Source organism: Halichoerus grypus, chromosome 1 (genome assembly GCF_964656455.1).
Source record: "Halichoerus grypus chromosome 1, mHalGry1.hap1.1, whole genome shotgun sequence".
NCBI classification, from domain to species: Eukaryota; Metazoa; Chordata; class Mammalia; order Carnivora; family Phocidae; genus Halichoerus; species Halichoerus grypus.
In genome coordinates this window covers 148,458,956-148,474,052 of record NC_135712.1, presented here as the reverse complement: position 1 = coordinate 148,474,052, position 15,097 = coordinate 148,458,956, and the positions used below count along the sequence as shown (strand labels likewise).

The window sequence follows — 15,097 nt, the reverse complement described above, 5'->3', positions numbered from 1 at the left end:
CCCACAGAAAGGATGTGATTCTACCAGATAGATCCCAAAGAGCAAGGCCCCTATTTCCTACAGCCCCCAAAGGAGGGTCGTGCGACGCCCCTCCCGCCCCCGCACTAGACCCCGAAGGACGGGTCGGTGGGGCTCCACAGACCTCAAACGGCAGGTCCCCGGTTCCCATAATCCCCTGTTGCCCCAGACCCCGAGAGCCGAGGTGGGGCATCCCCACCTTCACACAGCTGCTAGGGCTCCAGATTGAAGCGCAGGGCGGCGCTTCTCGGAAACAGAAACCGGCGGGGCGGGGCCGGGGGCGGGGATGGCGGTAAAGGAAGGAGGAAGCGCGGACAGGCGACGCAACTCCACAGCGCTGGGGCTCCGGGGGTATCCCACCATGGCTGCAGAAGTCTCCCGCGCGGAGTCCGCGTCCCCTGCCTGCTCCATGTCCTCCCTGCCCCTGGCTGCTCTCAACGTGCGAGTGCGGCGCCGCCTGTCGCTGTTCCTGAACGTGCGGACGCAGGTGGCGGCCGATTGGACCGGGCTGGCCGAGGAGATGGGCTTCGAGTACTTGGAGATCCGGCATCTGGAGATGCACGCCGACCCCACGGGCAAGCTGCTGGACTACTGGCAGGGACGCCCTGGCGCCTCGGTGGGCCGCCTGCTTGAGCTGCTCACCAAGCTGGGCCGCGAGGACGTGTTGGTGGAACTGGGGCCCGGCATCGGTGAGGACACGCGCTTCCGGGCCTCATAACTAGGGGGATGAGGGAGCTGACCTTCACCAGCCTCAGCATCTAACCTCCCCTGGAGAGGCCCTCCTTTAATGCCTGGGGCGGGGTGGGGGCGCTGGAGGCAGCCTGCAGAAGTGGTACCGCTGTGTGAGACCAATTCCCTCTTTCAGTGGGGTGATAGGACCTGGAGAAAGGAGGTGAAGGCTGAGGAGAGGCAGAGAACACAGGGAAACATCTTAGGCAAAGGCTTTCACGTAGGGCCAGGAGTCAGAATCGGGGTCCTTTGTGGGGGAGTTAGGACTGCTTCGGGTAGAGCAACAGGGCAGGTGAGGGACTGAAAGCTGTCATGGAAACCTGTCCCTGGGAAAATGCACCCCTTCCTGCCCCTCGCTGACACATAATATGCATGCATAGGTGTAAGAACAGTGGCCCACAGATGACGCATCTTGCTTGGTTGGGGCCTCAGCCCTCACTGCACATAACCACTGGGTCTCCTGAGCCGTTCTTGCATGCCCAGTCCCCTGCTCCCATCAGCCGTGGGTCCTGGAAGAAGCACACCTTGGGTTCTGTTCTCAGGAGTTCTAGGAAGGAGGGCCAGGACAAAGGGACAGAAAGACACAAGCCTGACCATGACGACTTCCCAGATGACCAACACTTTGGGATGGTCAAGAGCCAGATGGGAACGCAACTTTTCAGAGCTGTTGAACTGTGGATGGCACCAGAGTGCTGGAAAAGGCCTGGAGCACAACGTAGTTAAGGGAGTGGGACAAGGGCTGGATCCTAACTGTAGGTAGAGGCATGGGACAGACTGGGGGAGCCTGCCACACCTTGTCTCTTCTCCACAGAGGAGGACTGCCAAAAGTATATTCTGAAACAGCAGCAGGAGGAGTCTGAGAAGCCCTTACAGGTGCCTGCCGTAGACAGCAGTGACCCACGGACACCGGAGCGGGGGGGCATCACCATGCTTGATGACCCCTTGGGTAAGGATACAATAGTGCTCCCCAGGTGTGACAGGGGGGTCATAAGATACTGTGTTAAGAGCATAGATTTTGAAAGCAGGTGGGCTGTGGCCCCTTAATCTCTTGATCTCTCTGATTGATCTCCCCATTTTCTCACCTAAGAAATGGGAATAATAATAATCCTACATCTGAGTTGGTATGAGACTCATGAAATGATGTGTCTGTCTCATGGTCAACCCAGGGCTTGGCCCCCGGAGGGGGGAGGGTGGGGGGAGAGACACTCATCTTCCCTCTTCCAGGAAGGGCACTTTCTCTTAGTGTCATCTCAGGATTGGTGTAGGGTTCAGGACCAAGGTCACCTAGGCTGGGGGTTCCTGCCTGGGCTCCTCCTCTGTAGAGCTTTGACATCACCCTTGTGCTCTGCACCCAGGGCAAATGCCCGAGCGTTTTGATGCCTTCATCTGCTACTGCCCCAGCGATATCCAGTTTGTTCAGGAGATGATCCGGCAGCTGGAACAGACAGACTATCGGCTGAAGTTGTGTGTGTCTGATCGTGATGTCCTGCCTGGCACCTGTGTCTGGTCCATTGCCAGTGAGCTCATTGAGAAGAGGTTGGCTAAGTGGCCAGGGGGCAAGCGGGTGGGTACATAAAGCCCTGCCCAAGAGATCCAGATGCTCGGATTCTCCTAGCCGGGCCCTGTCTAGCCTGGGCACAGTGGACTCCTGAGTCTGTCCCCTGGGGGGTATGCTGAGCTAGGTCGCCACAGTGGCCGCAGCCTGCCCACTCTCCCCTAGGTGCCGCCGGATGGTGGTGGTTGTCTCTGATGATTACCTGCAAAGCAAGGAATGTGACTTCCAGACTAAGTTTGCGCTCAGCCTCTCTCCAGGTAAACACTGCTTTGCCACAGAGGAGTGGGTGGGTGGGGCCTCAGGAGGCCATTGGTCCCTCACCCAGGGCCCTGGATGCAGCACCGAGGAACTCCTGTAGGCTTCTGCACACCTGAGTGTGTGTGCACACGAGTGCCCTCTGAGTGGGTGAATGTGTGCCGGGGTGCTTAGTTGGGGGGAGGTCTGTTGTTAACCCCTGGGCGGAGGACTGATCCCCCCCCACTCTGGGGTGAGGGCCCGGTGCCAGCTCGGAACTCCTTGGCTTGCAGGTGCCCATCAGAAGCGATTGATCCCCATCAAGTACAAGGCAATGAAGAAAGAGTTCCCCAGCATCTTGCGGTTCATCACCGTATGCGACTACACCAACCCCTGCACCAAGTCCTGGTTCTGGACTCGCCTCGCCAAGGCCCTGTCCCTGCCCTGAAGACTGCCGTGGGCCCCTGGGTGTGTGTGCATCTCTCTGTCTGCCCGTACGTGTACTTCTGCCCCTGCTTCCTCCTGCAGTTGTAGGGGTAATCTGTGCTCCACTTGCCTCTCATTCCTGGAGATGCCGACTCCACGGACATATCTGTAGCCACCATACATAGCTGTGGGCGTTGCATCTCATGTCCTGCACGGAACCAGTGGCTGTAAGTGGCACGTTGGCACGTCCGCGGGCTGGGTCATCAGCCAAGACAGTGAAATCCAGAGCCAGCTGGCACTAAGAGGACCAGCGGAACCAGCCCTGACCTGTCCAACACATCTTAGGCCTCAGTTTCTTCACCTGAGAACTAAGTAGGGTGGGGAGAACTGGCAGTAGCTGTGTTTGAATCACTATCGAGGGGGCTTAACCTTGGACAAAGGTGGGACACATTTATATTCCTTTTCTCTTTTTTTCCCTCTTCATTGAAACCTAACTCTGGAAAGAACCCAATATGCCAGCACTTGTGCCTTCAGTGAAGCACAGAGCAAGTAAGAGAGCCGCTTGAACTCGCAGGGCGAGTAAGCTGCAGACTTCCCTCCCAGGGGATTTGTATGCTAGTTATCTTCAAGCTCTCCTCGGGGGAGAAAATGGCATGGTCTCAGGGCTCTGTCCCAGGGCAGACCCCAGGACCCTAAATCTAATTGAAAAATGTGTCTTTGCTGCTCCACACCCAGCCAGGGCTAGGGCAAGGTACCTTTCCTCAGGGTCTTGGGACTGGAGGCCCCTCTCTGCATGATCTTGATGAAGCACTTAGCTAACTGTGCACTTATCCTCACTTTGATCTTGGGGATTATTTTTAAACAATTTGAAAAAAAGTATCTTTCATACCTGTTTTGTATGCACTGTGAGAATTTCAGAGAGCTGAGATATGCCCTGTGTTTGTCCTTTCTCTTCTGTACCCTGGGTTTATAATAAAGAGTTCTGTACTTTTGGAATAGCAGGTGTCACTTGTGTCTGGGGGCTTAGAGGCAGTCACCTGGGATAAAGCTCTCCTGGTAAGAGAAATCAGCCCATTGGGTAGGCTCCAGTGGGTTTGGCAGGGGCTTCCTGAAGGCTGGGCCTCCTCACAGGTCCCAGGCCTCACCAGGGCTGCAGGCAGAACCAGGAATAGGGACCTCAGTTCCAGACTCTGGGGAGACTGCTCCCCTGCACCAAGCTTGGTCTTCCCTGGATTGTGTCACGTTTCTGGGTCCTCGTTTGGCCCTTCTAGGCTCCAAGGAAAGTCTGGAGAACTTCCAGCCCACAGATCTCTGGAGAACTCAGTTATCAATAATGGTCATCCTTAAGCATATCTGTGTTAATCCTGAAGATTTTGATCTATTTTTACTTTTATTTTTTTTTTAAGATTTTTTTTTTCTTTGAGAGGGGAGCCTGGGTGGCTGAGTCAGTTAAGCATCTGCCTTCGGCTTGGGTCATGATCCCGGGGTCCTGGGATTGAGCCCTGCATCGGGCTCCCTGCTCAGCGGGGAGTCTGCCTCTCCCTCTCCCTCTGCCCCTCCCCCTGCTTGTGCTCGCTCTGTCAAATGAATAAATAAAATCTTTAAAAAAAAAAGTTTTTTTTTTTTTTTTTGGAGAGAGAGTGAGCATACACGTGTGGTGGGGGGGCAGAGGGAGAGGGTGAGAGAGAATCTCAAGCAGACTCCATGTCCAGCATGGAGCCCAACATGGGAATGAATCTTACAACCCTGAGATCATGACCTGAGCCAAAATCAAGAGTCGGACACTTAACTGACTGAGCCACCAGCCACCCCTAAAGATTTTATTTTTAAGTAATCTATACATCCAATGTGGGGCTTGAACTTACAACCCTGACCGAGATCAAGAGTTGCATTCTCTACTGACTGAGCCAGTTGGGTACCCTGGTTTTGATCTGTTTTTAAATAGAATGTCACTTTTTTTACTGTTCACTTAAGAAAATTTGGAAAATATATTATTTTTAAAAATCAGTGATAATTCTAATCCAAGAGATAACTCTAGTGATCTTTTAGAGTGCCCAGACATTATCAGTGACCATAGGTCTTCACTCAGTGGTCCTTCTGTTACCATGTCCTGGCTCCTGAGCCTCCTGGATACTGGGGGCTCCCCAGCCTTGCCCCTGTGCCTGCAGGGACTCCTAGAAAGGCCCTGTGTATTCAGGGCAGCCCTGAGATAAGACTTCCCTCTCCAGTGTCCCCTGGGGAGCAGAGCCTCAGTGTGGTCCTGGAAGAGCCCCCCCAGGATCCACCCTGCCATCTATGGCTGGGGGGACAGTCTTTGGGTTGGCTTCTGGTCATGGGGTTGGGGGAGGGGGTCCTCCGGGTAACACCAGTAGAGTCGTGGGAAACACTGCCATTCCTTCAGGCCAGGCTGGTGACCTGAATGTGCTCACTTCACTCTCATCTGATCCTCACACTTCTCCCACATTCCTTCCCCAATGCCCACTTCCCCACGGGCAGGTTCCCAGACACCAAGAAAGCTTCCTCTTCTCATTTTGGGCGTAGTCTTCTAGGAACCTTTGATTGAGAAACCCTCATTTTTCAATAGGGGAAATTAACTGCTGAAATTAGCAAAGGCAAAAGCAGAAAATTTTGGAGGGCAGCAGCAAAGTTAAAATACAAAACCGTAAGTCTACATGACTGTGAACCTGAATTCTGCCACAAGTTAATGACGGGGAAAACAACAGGGAGAGGGATTTCCTCCAGATTAGACAATAAAACATATATAATATAGGGTGACTATGTTGGATCCTTGTTCAAACAGATCAATTGTAAGAAGACATTCTTGGGTCATATAACTGATAGAGGTTAATATCGAGAACTCTTGCAACTCAACAAAAAAGAAATATAACACAATTTAAAAATGGGCAAGGGACTTGAACATTTTTCCAAAGGAAATATACAAATGACTAATAAATAGAGGAAAAGATGTTCAACATCACTAATCATTAGGAAAATGCAAATTAAAACCACAACAAGGGGCACCTGGGGGGCTCAGTAGGCTAAGCGGCTGCTCTTGGTTTCGGCTCAGGTCGTGATCTCAGGGTCGTGAGACTGAGCCCCACATTGGGTTCTGCACTGGGCATGGAGCCTGCTTGATTCTCTCTCTCCCTCTCCCTCTGTCCCTCCCCCCCACTCTCTCTCTCTCTCAAACACACACACACAAGATACCATATCACACCCATTAGGATGCCTACCATCAATAAAACAATGCCAGAAAATAACAAGTGTTGGCAAGGACATGGAAAAATTGGAGCCCTGTGCACTGCTGGTGGGAATGTAACATGGTGCGGTTGCTGTGGAAAATGGTATGCCAATTTCTCAAAAAATTAAACACAGAAATACCATATGATCCAGCAATTCCACTTCTGAATATATAACCAAAAGAACTGAAAGCAAGGTCTTGAAGAGAAAGTTGTATATTCATATTCATAGCAACGTTATTCCCAACAACCAAATTCTATAAGCAACCCTAATACCCCTTGACAGATGCATGGATAAGCAGAATGTAGTATACACATACAATGGAATACTATTCATCCCTAAAAAGGAATGAAATTCTAACATGCTGCAATATGAATGAACCTTGAAGACATTACACTAAGTGAAATAAGCCAGTTGCAAAAAAGACACATACTGTATAATTCCATTTATATGAGGTATCTAAAATAGCCCAATTTGGGGCGCCTGGGTGGCTCAGTCATTGAGCATCTGCCTTCGGCTCAGGTCATGGTCCCGGGGTCCTGGGATCATGCCCCGCGTCGGGCTCCCTGCTCAGCAGGAAGCCTGCTTCTCCCTCTCCCCACCGTTTGTCTTCCCTCTCTCGCTGTCTCTCTCCCTCTCTGTCAAATAACTAAATAAAATCTTTAAAAATAAATAAATAAAACAGCCAAATTTATAGAGAGAAAATAGAATGGTGGTTTCCAGAGTGTGAGGGGAGGAGAGAATGGAGAGTCATTGTTTAATGGGTACAAGGTTTCAGTTTTGCACGAGGAAATATGTTCTGGAGATTGGCAGTATGACAATATGAATGTACTTAACGCTACTGAACTATATACTTAAAAAATAGTTAAGATGGTATGCTTTATGTCATGTGTATTTTACCTCTTAAAAAAAGACATTCTTGGGACAATGGGGGAAATTCAGGTATTAGATGATGCCAAAGAATGATCAATATTTTTTAAAGATGTGATAATAGCATTGTGGTTACACAAGAAAATGTCCAAATTTGTTAAAGAGTCCAAATCTGAAGTATATTGGTATGAAATAAAAGGTATCTGGGATTTGTTTTTATTTTTTTAAAGATTTTATTTATTTGAGTGAGAGAGCAAGCGAGCACGAGCAGGGGATGGGCAGAGGCAGAGGGAGAAGCAGACTCCCCGCTGAGCAGGGAGCCCGATGCGGGACTTGATTCCAGGACCCTGAGATCATGACCTGAGCCAAAGGCAGACGTTTAACCAACTGAGCCACTCAGGTGCCCCAGGGATTTGTTTTAAATACTTAAGTAAATTGAGAAAAAAATAATAAAGGATATATGAAGCAAATGTGACCATACAATAGTTATTAAATTAGTTCATTTTTTCTATCCTTTTTTTTTTTTTTGAGACACACAGCGAGAGAGGGAACACAAGCAGGGGGAGTGGGAGAGGGAGAAGCAGGCTTCCCAAGAGCAGGGAGCCTGATGCGGGACTCGATCCCAGGACCCCAGGATCATGACCTGAGCTGAAGGCAGACGCTTAACAACTGAGCCACCCAGGCGCCACCCATTTTTTCTATTCTTGTGTCTAAAATTTTTGATAATTAAAAAATGTGTTACATTTAAAAGTACAAGTGTTGTTGCTACTTCACTTGGACAGATGTCTCTCTTGCTGCATCTCCCTAAGCTAGGGTATTTTAAAATCATTAATTAGGAACGACTGAAACAAATAATCATCTTATCTGATTGGGGAAGTGGAGGGGAAATTTGATAATCTATTTTCAGACATGTGAAAATCTCATCTCTGACACTTGGTTCTGTAAAAATGACTCATTAATTTTGAGGTTTATAAATAGTGTATCAAAAATATTTTAACTCAAAACATTTTTATCTTCAAAGGGACTTCCATGAATGGCATGGCATTTGAGTCAGAAGGACCAGACCCACTGATCTTGGACAAAGGGAGAAGGGCCATGGTTCCCTTTCAGCCACGCTGAAAGCCTTGCTTCGTGGCAAAGGGGGCCCGTGGCTCTTGAGCCAAGCCAGGAAGACATGGATACAGTGCCTTCCCTCAACAATGCGGGAGCAGCCTCTTGGGGGCCTCGGCTGACGGAGAATTCTGAGTCGTGGGGCTGAGAAGTGGCAAGTGGTGGAAAACTGGAGTATGCCTGTTCAAACCAGTCTGGAATGATTTCAAATTCTAGAAGGTGAACTCAGAATCACAGAGCAGAACACATTGGGCCATTGTAATGGTAGGTGGGTGGGTGAGGAGGGAGTTCACCATCAGTTCAGGGGAACTTTGTCCCTGCTGGCTGCTGTCTGCTAGATCATGCAGAATAAATGGTCTGAAAGGCCCTGCGAATTCTGGTCCTGGGGAAATATGGAGTAAACACACGTCTCCCTATTCCCTTTGTTAAGTATAGTTAAAAAAAAAAAAAACAAAACAACAAACAACCCTGGACTTCATATATAATAAAATAAAAAGGAGACTCTGAAAGGTGGAGAGAAGAAGACAGACTGGCTAGGGACCTGGGGACCCACAGAATGACGTGGTGGTGATTCCCAGGGTTTTCTTTTTGCCTTGTATAGCTCAGACTGAGTACTGGAGAAGCCAGCAATCCAGAAACTAATTGGTACAGACCAAAAAAAAAAAAAAAAAAAAAAAAAAAAGGAGGAGGGGGAAGAAAAAGAAAAAAGGGCTTGCTCTCCCTAGGCAAAGGACTAGCAAGGGGCAGCCCAGAAAGAAAACTTTTCGGGGCACCTGGGTGGCTCAGTTGGTTAAGCATCTGCCTTCAGCTCAGGTCATGATCCCAGGGTCCTGGGATGGAGCCCCACGTTGGGCTCCTTGCTCAATGGGGAGCCTGCTACTCTCCACAACTCGTGTTCTCTCTCTCTCAAATAAATCTTAAAAAAAAAAAAAGAAAAGAAAAGTTTTAGATAATAACCACTCTACTCCAGCCACAAAAACTGTAGAATAAACTGCAATGCCACCTATAGCCTGCCAGCCAGGCCAAATGGGGACCTGAGACTTTTACTCCTACATGCCGGGTGGTGTCAGAAGAGGTCTAGCGGAGAGTCAGGATTCTCACCACTGGCCCAGCAATGTGCTCCTCCACCACGTCTGTGGGGGCCACAGGGGAGCAGTACTGATGCCTCCCGCCCCCTCCCCGTATCAGCAGAGGCTCAGTAGGCAGTCTGGATTCCCACCCTGGCCCAGCAGTAACGAGGTACCCCCCATCCCCACTTCCCAGGATGTCAACGGAGGCTGAGTAGGGAACCTGAACTTAGCACTGAGAAGGCCTTCTAAAACAGCAGGTTTTTTTTTTTTTTTTTTTAAAGATTTTATTTATTTATTTGACAGAGAGAGAGATAGCGAGAGCAGGAACACAAGCAGGGGGAGTGGGAGAGGGAGAAGCAGGCTTCCTGCCGAGCAGGGAGCCCGATGTGGGACTCGATCCCAGGACCCTGGGATCATGACCTGAGCCGAAGGCAGACGCTTAACGACTGAGCCACCCAGGCGCCCCTAAAACAGCAGGTTTAAATAAGATCCGGAGTCTCGGAGTCCTCAAAATTTCCAGGGCTGAAAATCACTCTTCACACCAAGAACCAGGCAAATCTTGAGCAGGAAAAGACAATCCCACCGATGCTAACACCAAGGTGACACAGATGTTGAAATTACCTGACAAGGATTTTAAAGCAGGCAGTGTAAAATTTCAGGGAGCAATTACAAACGCACTTCATTTGCTATTTGCTTTTTATTAACAAGCACAATAATGATTACAAAACAACACCACAAGGGGCCCCTGGGTGGCTCAGTCAGTTGAGTGTCCAACTCTTGATTTAGGCTCAGGGTTGTGGTCTCAGGGCCTTAAGATCAAGTCCCCCTGTTGGGCTCTGTGCTGAGCGTGGAGCCTACTTAAGATTCTCTCTCCCCCCCGCCTTTCTCCCCCGCAACTTGCACGCACTTACATGCATGCACTCTCTCTCTAAAAACAACAACAACAACAACAACAACACAAGAACAACAACCCTTAAAGTTGGACCAGCAATGAGTCAAATTGCTGCTGGAGTTCCTGAATGTAGGAGTAAAAGTCTCAGGGGTCCATGCCCTCATTGCGAGGCAGGACGTAGGCACATGACTGTGCATTTAGGTATATATATGACCAAGAAAAGTCAGAGAGAGGGAAACCACTGGAGAACAGAAAGAATTAAGAGCTTTTCATCAGGCAATTCCAAAGCACTCTGCCCTTTTTTCTTCTTTGCCTCTGTATCCTCTGTGGTTCCTGTTCCAGCCGAACCTATAACAATCTCAAATCGCTCTTCCTCTTTTTCAGCTTCTCATCATCTTCAGACTTCCTGGAGATTGAAGAGACGTTCAAACCAAATCTTTGAGCTCGTTCCTTTAGTTTATCCAGGTTAAGCATAGGTTTGGCATCAGATGACAGGCCTTTTGATGGAACTGAAGAAATCCCAAATCTCATTGCCCAGGCAGCAGTCTTACTCTCCAAGCTCACAGGTACATTGAATCGTTCAGCATTCCTGCATTTCCCTCAGTCTGTGGTATCTCCAGTGTCATTTTTACCACTTTCTTCTCTGCTGCCACATCAATAGATGCTGCCACATCTCAGAGGGTGCTTCCTCTTTGACAGACAGTTCTATGGGTTTTGGTTCTTCTTCCTCTGTTTCATCTCCCAGTACATTTCCATTTGCCTCCTCTTCAGCATGCTTTCAAGATATGCCTGGAGCTGGGGCACCTGGGTGGCTCAGTTAGTTAAGCAACTGCCTTCAGCTTGGGTCATGATCTTAGGGTCCTGGGATCAAGCCCCGCTTCGGGGTCCCTGCTTGGTGGGGAGCCTGCTTCTCCCTCTCCCTCTGCCTGCTGCTCCCCCTGCTCATTCTCTCTCGTCAAATAAATAAATAAAATCTTAAAAAAAAAAAAAAAAAGATATGCCTGGAGCCTGTTGATAAGACCTTGTTGTATTCCCCTAGTCTCCAAACCACAAGCAAGACATTCCTGCTTTAGTTCAGCAAGCTTCAGCTTATGGAGGGAGCTCCCCTGTCTGCCGCCATCTTGTTACCCCTCTAAGTCCACTCACAAACACACTTCAAACAAAAAAATAGTCTTGGAAAAGAGATAAAAGAAATGAAGAACTAAATTGAAAATCTAGAACTGAAAAAAAGTGGAAAAAAAAAAAAAACCTTCACTGAATGAGTTCTAAGGTAAAATGGAGAGGACAAAGGAAAGAATCAATGAACTTGAAGCCAGAATAATAGAAATCATGCAATCTGAGCAGAGAGAGAATAGACTGAAAAAAAAATTAACAGTATCTCGGGAATTTGTGGGACTTTAATAAAACATGTAATATTTGCGTCACTGTGATGTGGAAATGGTGGGGTTTGGAGTCGATGGTCCAGAAAGAATTCTTGAGATGTCTTCAGTGCAGTGGTTTTATTAAAGCACAGGGACAGGACCCGTGGCGGGTGGGGGAAGTGGTGCACTGGGGTTGTGAGAAATTATACTTTGGAGTTGGGAGAAGTAAAGACAAAGGACGTTTCCAAAAGGATTTTCATATTTAAAGAAGACTGGATCTTGGAGGTCAGGTTAATATTATGATAAGGTTGCCTTTTGCCTTTAGCATGTTATCATTGAGGCAGCTAAGCTCCTTGAAGAAGGTCACTCTGCCTGTCCCAAGTACTTGTCAATGGGCTGTAAGTCATAAAATTTAATTTTATGTACATTTCCTTTGCCTTTGTTCTCCACATCTACTGGAATCCCAAAAGTAGAGGAGAAAGAAGGTGGGGCTTTAAAAGTATTCAAATAAATATGGCTGAATATTTTCCAAATATGACGAAAGACCTATACCTACAGATTCAAGAAACTGATCAAATCCCAAACAAGATAACCCCCCAAAAAATCCATGCCAAGATACATCATACTCACATTTCTGAGAACTAAAGACAAAGAAAAAATCTTGAAAGCAGCCAGGGAGAAATGACACCTTCCTTATAATGGAAAAACAATTTGAATGACATCAAATTTCTCATTGGAAGCTTTAGAGATCAGAAAAAGTGGCACAATATTTTCTTTCCTTTTCTTTTTTTTGGCACAACATTTCCAAGTGCTGAAAGAAAAGAATCAACTCAAAATCCTATATCCAGTGAGAATCGGGAATGAAGAGGACATGGACATTCTCAGACGAAGAAAAACAATGAGAATTTGTCAACAGCAGACCTACCATTAAAAAGTAGCTACAGGAAGTTTTTGAAAGAGAAATTAAATGATTTTAAAAAAAGAACCTTGGAACATCAAGAAGGAAGAACTAAAGTGTAAAAAAGTCTAAAAAAAAAGTTAATATGCTTTCCTTATTTGAGTTTTCTAAATGACATCTGATGGTTTAAGCAAAGGACTAGTGGTTGTGTACAAGTAAATTAGGGAAGTTGGTAAGTATAGTTATAATTTCTCCTTCAAGCAACTGCACAATGAAAAGGAGAAATGAAGTGATGGCTGGCCAGGAGGAGGGATTCTGCGGTCCCTATGATTTCCTCTTTCCTCAAAAGATCAAAGCCCATCAGGCCCAGTCTAGTGTCCCCTCCCAGGCGAGTGCCCCTGTCCCACATACTCACTCATGCATTATCTGATGTGATTCTCAATTTATGTAGAGGAAATACTTAAGACTGTTATAGATAGGGGCAGTTTGCAAAGGGACTTAAAGGGTAGAAACTTTTGACACCTCTTTGCAACTGGTAATGTCAACACAAGTAGAACTGAGATAAATTATATACATATAATATTATACTGAGTACCTACTAAATATCTATACAAAGAAATACTCTCCAAACACTGTAAATAAATCAAAATAAAATTCTACTCAAAATGACCAAAATTATATGGAGTGGCTCAGTGGGTTAAGCATCTGCCTTCGGCTCAGGGTCCTGGGATCGAGCCCCACATCAGGCTCCCTGCTCGGTGGGGAGCCTGTTTCTCCTTCTCCCTTTGCCTGCTGCTCCCCCTGCTTGTGCTCTCTGTCTGTCAAATAAATCTTTCCAAAATATGACCAAAATTATAGAAATGGAGAATAGTCAGGTGTTAGGGCTGCTGGGTGGGGGGGAAGGGGAGTGGGTAGTCTACAAAGAGATAGCCAACAGAGATCTTGAAGGTAAGAGCTCTGTATCCTGATTGTAGTGGTGGTTATACAGATCTCTACATGTGACAGAGGCAAAGAACTGCACACACACACTGTACCAGTGTCAAGTTCCTGGTTTGATATTGTATCACAGTTACTTAAGATGTATCCATTGGGGGAAATTGTATGAGAGGTTCAGAAACTACTCTGTACTATTACTGCGACTTCCTGTGAATCTATAATTATCTCAAAAGTTTTTTTAAATTTAACATAAAAATGAAGTAAAAAAATTATGCAATGATTAAAGCTTAATTTTCCATCCTGCCTTCCCCCCCTCCCCCGCCCCGTTTCACTGAGATGCAACTGACATATAGCACTATGTTAAGTTTAAGGTATACTGAATAATGACTTGACTTACATACATTGTGAATGATTACCACAGTAAGTTAACATCCCTCATCTCATACAGATTTTAAAAAAGACTTTTTTCCTTGTGCTGATAACTCTTAGGATCTACTCTCTTTAACAAGTTTCAGTATACTGTACAGCAGTATTAACTATAATCATCATGTTGTACATTATATCCCCAGTGCTTACTTATTTTATAACTGGCAGTTTGTACCTTATGACCACCTTCATCCATTTCCTCCTCCCCGCACCTCCCACCTCTGGTTACCACACATCTGATTTCTAAGAGTTTAGTTCTTTGTTTAGATTCCATATATAAGTGAGATCATGTAGTATTTTTCTGTCTTATTTCACTTAGCATAATGCCCTCTATGTCCATCCATGTTGTCTCAAATGGCAGGCTTTCTTTTTTAAATGGCTGAGTATTTCAGTGTGTGTGTGTGTGTGTGTGTGTGTGTGTGTGTGTGTGTGTGTGTGTACCACAACTTCTTTATGTGTGTGTGTGTATATATACCACAACTTCTTTATTCATCCATCTATCAGTGGGCACTTAGGTTGTCTCCACGTATCAGCTATTATAAATAATGCTATGAACATGGAAGTGCAGATATCTCTTTGACACAGTGTTTTCATTTGCTTTGGATATATACCCAGAAATGGAATTGCTGCATCATATGGTAGTTTTATTTTTAATTTTTTGAGGAATTTCCATACTGCTTTCCATAATGGCTCTGCCAGTTTATATTCCCACCAACAGTGAATGAGGGTTTCCTTTTCTTCACATCCTCACCAGAATTTATCTACTATCTTGTTTTAAAAAAAGAATACCCTTCATTATACAAATGATCACTGACAATATATAATTATGCATAAATAAAAGTCTTTGTATTTCCAACTAGCATTTTATGTTGGGAAAATGAACCAAACTGTGCTTTTTGAGGATCTACTTATTATATGGGTCCCGGTCAAAAGCAGAATTCAAACATAAACCAAACAGGGCTCTGTCCTCAAGGAACTTAAAGCCCAAGGAATCAAGGCACAAATGCAGGAAAACCTTAATAACTCAAGAGTTAGACAACATAGCCCTCCATAACAGAAATGCTGGCTTGTGCCAGAGACAGCATGTCTTACAAGTTCTGAAGGCAGGCTTCTGTGGGCCAGGTCTTGAAAAACCCCCACGGAGGCAGATAACCTTGAAGTGGGCTTTGAAAGGTGGAGTTGGTGGAGCCGGAGATTCCAGCAGTAAGGAAATAACTTAAGACAGATGGGGAAAGTGAGAGACACATTGGGGGCTGGTGGACTGGAAGGACAAGACCCTCCGGGTTCAGTAGGGAGCCCCTGGAATGCAGGCTGCAACTGGGTGCATGTATC

At 46.6% G+C, this 15,097-nt stretch overlaps 1 protein-coding gene and 1 pseudogene across 3 annotated transcripts; one reads left to right on the top strand and one right to left on the bottom strand.

Annotated features, from left to right (window-relative positions):
• The first annotated feature begins 289 nt into the window (after positions 1-289).
• On the top strand, positions 290-3,958 carry MYD88 (MYD88 innate immune signal transduction adaptor). 3 transcript variants are annotated; one of them, XM_036094202.2, is made up of 5 exons: positions 290-707; positions 1,559-1,693; positions 2,103-2,264; positions 2,468-2,559; positions 2,830-3,958. In XM_036094202.2, the coding sequence occupies exons 1-5, from the start codon at positions 305-307 to the stop codon at positions 2,848-2,850; spliced, it is 813 nt and encodes a 270-aa protein (XP_035950095.1). In that variant the 5' UTR covers positions 290-304; the 3' UTR covers positions 2,851-3,958. The 3 variants fall into 3 exon arrangements, with proteins under 3 accessions (XP_035950095.1, XP_035950094.1, XP_035950096.1); XM_036094201.2 differs by having other exon boundaries at positions 2,103-2,283; XM_036094203.2 differs by having other exon boundaries at positions 2,103-2,292; positions 2,517-2,559.
• Positions 3,959-9,927: 5,969 nt separating this feature from the next.
• On the bottom strand, positions 9,928-13,961 carry LOC118536957 (SAP domain-containing ribonucleoprotein-like; annotated as a pseudogene).
• Positions 13,962-15,097: the final 1,136 nt, after the last annotated feature.

Bases quoted from the DNA above. Each gene is read 5' to 3' on its own strand.
- MYD88 (XM_036094201.2), top strand. From the start codon at position 305: ATGGCGGTAAAGGAAGGAGGAAGCGCGGACAGGCGACGCAACTCCACA. The intron at 708-1,558 runs GTGAGGACACGC...TCTTCTCCACAG, and splicing joins GGAACTGGGGCCCGGCATCG to AGGAGGACTGCCAAAAGTAT. The intron at 2,560-2,829 runs GTAAACACTGCT...CTTGGCTTGCAG, and splicing joins TGCGCTCAGCCTCTCTCCAG to GTGCCCATCAGAAGCGATTG.